This window comes from Tachypleus tridentatus, unplaced genomic scaffold (genome assembly GCF_004210375.1).
Source record: "Tachypleus tridentatus isolate NWPU-2018 unplaced genomic scaffold, ASM421037v1 Hic_cluster_2, whole genome shotgun sequence".
NCBI classification, from domain to species: Eukaryota; Metazoa; Arthropoda; class Merostomata; order Xiphosura; family Limulidae; genus Tachypleus; species Tachypleus tridentatus.
The window spans coordinates 38,197,398-38,204,154 of NW_027467782.1; the positions used below are offsets into that span (position 1 = coordinate 38,197,398).

Here is a 6,757-nt window from a genome sequence, read left to right on the forward strand (position 1 = left end):
TACCACGTTTGTGCTTTGTTTTATTATTCAATTTTATTGTGAGGATTCCCAAACATTTAATAAATGTTTCATGTTATCACGTTTGTGCTTTGTTTTATTATTATGTTTTATTGTGAGGATTCCCAAACATTTAATAAATGTTTCCTGTTATGACGTTTGTGTTTTCTTTTATCATTAAATTATGTTTTATTTTGAGGATTCCCAAACATTTAATAAATGTTTCCTATTATCACGTTTGTGTTTTGTTTTATCATTAACTGTGAAGGTTTATAAATATCAAGTCGGAGTTTGATCGACTCACCACAGTTTGTCGATAGAGTAATCAACAAGAGACAAACAAAAGTACAACATTTAGTTTTCTAAAATTTTCATTCAATTATTAAAAAAGTGAAGCATACTTTGTTTGAAAACAATGACGACCATTAATATGTCAAAGGAAAATTATTTTTATTCTTCAAAAGAATCAAGGAATTTGTGTTTACGTTTCGAGTTCTATTTGATGTGGTCGTTTTCGAAATGCCAGTAACGTGCAGCAACGTGCAAATGATTTTTTTCAAAGTATTGATGGCACGAGCGACTCTTTAGAGACAACATGAATCAAATGAACAACGGGGAAATCAAACTCAAATAGATTTAAACTAATTATACGATTGTCTCTCAGTTTAACACTTCGCAAAACACAAATTTACATAAGTTTTGTGAAACATTTCATCAAAGAAACAGGTGAAGGGTGATTAGTTAGAATTAAAAGTAAAATGTTAGAGTTTCAAGACGCTGATCTTTGTTGGTGCTTCGAGTTTCAAGACGCTGATCTTTGTTGGTGCTTCGAGTTTCAAGTCGCTGACCTTTGTAAGTGATTAGAGTTTCAAGACGCTGACCTTTCTTGGTGATTAGAGTTTCAAGACGCTGACCCTTGTTAGTGATTAGAGTTTCAAGTCGCTGTCCTATGTTGGTGATTAGAGTTTCAAGACGCTGACCTTTGTTGGTGATTAAAGTTTCAATACGCTCACCTTTGTTAGTGATTAGAGTTTCAAGACGCTGACCTTTGTTGGTGATTAGAGTTTGAAGACATTGACCTTTGTTGGTGATTAGGGTTTCAAGACGCTGATCTTTGTTGGTGATTAGAGTATCAAAACGCTGACCTTTGTTGGTGATTAGAGTTTCAAGACACTGACCTTTTTTAGTGATTAGAGTTCTAAGACGCTGACCTTTGTTGGTGATTAGAGTTTCAAGACGCTCACCTTTGTTGGTGATTAGAGTTTCAAGACGTTGATCTTTGTTGGTGATTAGAGTTTCAAGACGTTGATCTTTGTTGGTGATTAGAGTTTCAAGTCGCTGTCCTATGTTGGTGATTAGAGTTTCAAGACGTTGATCTTTGTTGGTGATTAGAGTTTCAATACGCTCACCTTTGTTAGTGATTAGAGTTTCAAGACGCTGACCTTTGTTGGTGATTAGAGTTTGAAGACATTGACCTTTGTTTGTGATTAGAGTTTCAAGACGCTGCCCTTTGTTGATACTTATAGTTTCAAGACGCTGACCTTTGTTGGTGATTAGAGTTTCAAGACACTGACCTTTGTTGGTGATTAGAGTTCTAAGACGCTGACCTTTGTTGGTGATTAGAGTTTCAAGACGCTCACCTTTGTTGGTGATTAGAGTTTCAAGACGTTGATCTTTGTTGGTGATTAGAGTTTCAATACGCTCACCTTTGTTAGTGATTAGAGTTTCAAGACGCTGACCTTTGTTGGTGATTAGAGTTTCAAGATATTGACCTTTGTTGGTGATTAGAGTTTCAAGACATTGACCTTTGTTGGTGATTAGAGTTTCATGACGCTGACCTTTGTTGGTGATTAGTGTTTGAAGACATTGACCTTTGTTGGTGATTAGAGTTTCAAGACGCTGACCTTTGTTGGTGATTAGAGTTTCCATACGCTGTCCTTTGTTTATGCTTAGAGTTTCAAGACGCTGACCTTTGTTGGTGATTAGAGTTTCAAGACGCTGACCTGTGTTTATGCTTAGAGTTTCAAGACGCTGACCTTTGTTGGTGATTAGAGTTTTAAGACGCTGACACTTGTTGGTGTGTAACATGACAATAGGAATGATAAAATCCTGTTTAGAATGAAATTGATTCTTTACCGGTTTTATTTCGAACGTAGGTTGTTTGGTGACGATTAGTGAGAAGGAAGACATCTTCATACTTCTCGACGGAACTGTTCGTGACCAGAAGCAAGCTACCTAATAATAAAAATCAGAACGAGAAAGAAATTTGATATTTAAAGATACTAGTCTCCGTGACAGGCTGATAAAAGATACTTAACGTTCCTAGTCAATATCAGAAAACTATCATAATTAGAATGCATTAGTTGGGAACAATTACTGTTAACGACATTTTTGGCCGTAATTCCAATAATATCTATTCGTTCTGGGTGAAACATAGTGGTTAGCTTACCAAGATTAGAAATGCGACGATTTCTGGTCGAGTTCCATTGCTGAAAAAAACAACAAATTCCAGTGTAGATAGGTGGTTAGGGCATTCAATTCGTAATCTCAGGGTTACGGGTTTGAATCCCCATCCTACCAAGCGTGCTCGCCCTTTCAGCCGTGGGACGTTGTGATGTTATGGGCAATCTCATTCTTAGTTGATAAAAAACTAGCCCAAAAGTTGGTGATGATGACTAGCTACCTTCCCTTTACTTTTACACTGTTAAATTAAGGACAGCTAGCGCAGATAGCGCTCGTGTAGCTCTGTGTGAAAGTCAAAAACCGTTAACTCTAGGGCTACTCTTTTACCAACGAACAGTGAGATTGACCGTGACATTATAAGGCCTTTACGGTTAAAAAGACGAGCATGTTTGGTGTGGTGGGGCATTCGAACCCGCGACCCTCGGATTACGAGTCGAGCGTACTAACCACCTAGCTATTCCAGGACAGACAATAATATATCACTATATTCGGACATCTTAAGAGATATACATTAGTTCCAAATTCTATGGTAAAACAATGTTGAATATTCTTTAAAATGTACTTTTAAAAATATTTAAACATTGCAGAAAAACAATTAATCCAAATATCTATAAAGAAAAATAGGTTTGGTTCTTATATACAAAACACTAGTACAAGAAAGTGCGTAAATTACTAGTTAAGACTAACGATTTGGCAATTTGTTGTTTTTACGCACATTGCTATGATGACAGAAAAGTGTGCGTAGTTTGTTAAAACCAATAACTGTCAAGATTTTACTGTATGTAAATTATTAGCCACTGGGCTCACACAACCTTAAATCCGCCACTGCACACTTGGCTTATGACAGCTAACGTTAGTTCAGGACATGTTATATATAACTTGTCGGTGTATGACATACTAGGTTTAATGAAAGTGAACGTTATTTGAAGACATCTTATAACTTGTCATGTGTGACACACTAGGCTTGTGACACAAAATTCAAAAAATATGCTATGTAAGTCAATATAAAACCAAAAACTAGAGAATAAATGAATTAGTGAAATGTTTAATACATATAATGATAGATGCAGGGTAAATTATTGGTTATAAAGAATGTCTCATTCAAATATTGGACAAATTAAGATAATACGTGTGATAAAAACTGATAACAGTGTCATAATAGTTGTCACACTGAAATAATAAAATAAGTTTTATTTGTAAATTATAGGACACATAATTAATTTGTAAATTATAGAACACATAATTAAGTCTAGACTAAATTGTTTGATGTAATCACATCTTAAGACACCCCACAATGGGCCTTTGTCCAATTTAATAATTTACCAAATAATACCTTCTGCCTATGAAAGCACCGTCCACTTTTGTAAGACCAATGCAGGTAAATATATTAAAACTGTAAACATAAGTTGAGAACAACTGAAATCTATAAGCAGTTCTACGAAAGTAATAGTTTCCAATCCCATATAAGCTTGGTAATAACATCTACTAATTGATCTCTTGGTTTCAATATCTGTTTCTAGGAGTGCACCTTCTGTTACTAGTTCGTCGCCTAGCAACACGCTCTATGTTGAATAACCCTTAACTATATTATCACATGGCATCTCCTAGCAACGCATTATTTGATACTACTTCCTAACATAATCGTATCTGGTTTGTAGGACAATGAGATCGTTACACGTGTCACTCTCTGGTGGCGGACCATGAAACACTCGCCCTAATTACAACACCACCTACCGTTAACTCTTTCCGTGAAAGAGTAGTAGGATTGACTGTGGCTCTGTAAACCCCATAACTGAAAGGGCAAGCACGTTCAGAAACGCGGTTTCGAAGTCGTGGCCTACAGATTGCGAGTTAGGAGCTCTAATTACCAAACTATGCACGGCCTGTATTAAATAAAAACAAAACTATAGATTTATAATTGAATGGCATAACTAGAATTAATTAAACGTTATATGGCTTATTTTAAATATTAACTCTACGTTATAGATCAGAATTTGTTTTACAAGTAAATTATTCGCTTGGAGAATAAACAGTTTAAGATCTTTAGTGAGAAAGCAGCTTATCAATAGAACTTGTCGTGAGTCTAATACAATAATAATTGTTATTTAATAGCTCACATCTTATCTTATAGGTGGCCATAGTTGTAACAGATGTTCTTCGCTATGGTGCAGCTTTCCAAGATGGCCGTCTAAAGAGGGGAGATGTTTTGTTGGCTGTAAGTCGAATCATTTTATTAGTTTCAAAGTTTATTCCAGCACGATTTAATATGAAAAAAATACAACAACATTTCTTTTGTCTCCTACGGATTTTCTAGGTGAACGACGTGTCACTGCGGGACATCTCCTTCAAAGAGGCTGTGAAACTGTTACGCGAGACAGCATCGCCCGTTCGACTGTTGGTTGTTATAGAAAATCGCTAAACCTTATTTACAACTCACCAGAGTAAGTTATTTAGCAGTCTAAGCTTTTATATAATCTTAGCAACTGTTAATTCAAACTTTTATATGTCTGGTTCCAAAGTCAGGCTTAGCGTTGCCTCCCGCCAACATTACTTTTTAGCCTTTGTCTAGTTCAATACTTTCAGTAATTTTGTTTTATAGGGAGTCGAGGCTAGATAAAATGAGAATTTACACAGAACGTAGTAATACTTTATTATAAGAATTACTACAAGTACTGTTTGGATTAAAATTCAAAATAATGTAAGTCTGAGTTTTTTACGTAACGAAAGGTGATCTTATGAACTTTTAGATCAACCTCAAACATTCTGGAAAATCAATACGCTTATTTTTTTATTATAAATAGCTCTTTGTGGCTAAACATTTTACCTTTTATTATGTTTAATTTTTTAGATTTCAAATGTTGTTTTGTTTTGAATTTCACGCAAAGCTACACGAGGGCTGTCTGCGCTCACACGTTGCTTCATTCCACTATTCGATTTGCTTCTATTATTAATTTTATTTAGTTTTCTGCATTTGCAGCAGGTTTTCTTCTGCTGTTATATTTTCTCCTATTATTATGCTTAACTTTTTTAGCTTTCATGTATTATTTTCTTCTGTTAATTTATGTTGATATCAGGTTTACTACTTTGTTCATTGTGGTAGTTTTATTCCATTCATTGTTTTATCTGCTTTACTACTGTGTTTATTGTGGTAGTTTTATTCCATTGTTTTGTCTGCTTTGCTACTTTGTTCATTGTGGTAGTTTTATTCCATTGTTTTGTCAGCTTTGCTACTTTGTTCATTGTGGTAGTTTTATTCAATTCATTGTTTTGTCTGCATTTTTTTTTCTATAACTAAATTCATTTCATTTTTTTATTATTTTATAAAGCTTTCAGAAAAGTAAAGCTAACCAGAACACTTTATAAACAAGTATAAAAAATAAAATCCATATAGTGATTAACATGGGCATTTTTTAAAAAAAACTTTGATCAAATAACAATGAAAATTGATATGTCTGGTTAAGTAATATAGTTTATTACGGACGAGCGTCCGATTTATTATCTTATGTATTATGATTTTAAACAGCCAGAAATATTAATTTAGAAGTTATATGAGAAAAAACGGCTCGTTTGGGTTGAGAAAATATTTTACATAGAAGAGCGAACAACGTTTCGACCTTCTATGTAAAATATTTTCTCAACCCAAACGAGCCGTTTTTGCGTATAAATTTCTCAACAAGTGGGTTTCTCGACATCACTGATAATTTAGAAGTTAATTGAATCCTGGTATTTATTAAATTTATGATATTTACCAACTAGATTGATACACAGTTTTTTTTCTTAAGACAGATAAATTGAATATACAAACAATACAATTTATAATAATGGTTATTACAACAAGTTATTACAAATAATATTTTTAAAAAAGTTTACAAACAGTGCTGGTTCTTCTATCTGATCTGGAATTGAATCTTTTAGCGGCAGTTCATGATGAACAAATGAATTCTCTGTTGATATACAGGTACAATTCACTTGACGGGAAGCTAGCTAGTTCTATTCTTAGCTGACCTTAAAAGATTTATATGCTAATTTTTCATCAAGGAAGATATGTCATGCCTTCATAGAAATACTGACGTCCGAAGTTAATTTTCTGAAGTTGATTGGTTGTAATGTTCTAAATCTGTAAATATTCCTTGTCATATATCTGTAGTTTTCCGATTAATAAACGTTTATCAATTATCAAGTCATCCCGTAAATGTCTGAAAAGCTAGTACAGGAAGTTCATCATCATTTTTATCTTTGTAAAAAAGCTTTAATGACAAAAATATGTAGTAGAACATGCATAAAAATGTTCAAACAA

The 6,757-nt window shown here is 33.9% G+C and overlaps 1 protein-coding gene across 1 annotated transcript; it reads right to left on the reverse strand.

The window, feature by feature from the left end:
* Positions 1–428: 428 nt before the first annotated feature.
* Positions 429–4,628, reverse strand: LOC143242140 (uncharacterized). The gene is made up of 2 exons (XM_076485455.1): positions 2,447–4,628; positions 429–2,232 (listed from the first exon to the last, which is right to left on the reverse strand). The coding sequence occupies exon 2, from the start codon at positions 2,191–2,193 to the stop codon at positions 745–747; it is 1,449 nt and encodes a 482-aa protein (XP_076341570.1). The 5' UTR covers positions 2,194–2,232; positions 2,447–4,628; the 3' UTR covers positions 429–744.
* Between the last annotated feature and the right edge of the window lie 2,129 nt (positions 4,629–6,757).

Excerpts from the sequence above, each read along its gene's own strand:
- LOC143242140 (XM_076485455.1), bottom strand. The coding sequence starts at position 2,193 with ATGAAGATGTCTTCCTTCTCACTAATCGTCACCAAACAACCTACGTTC.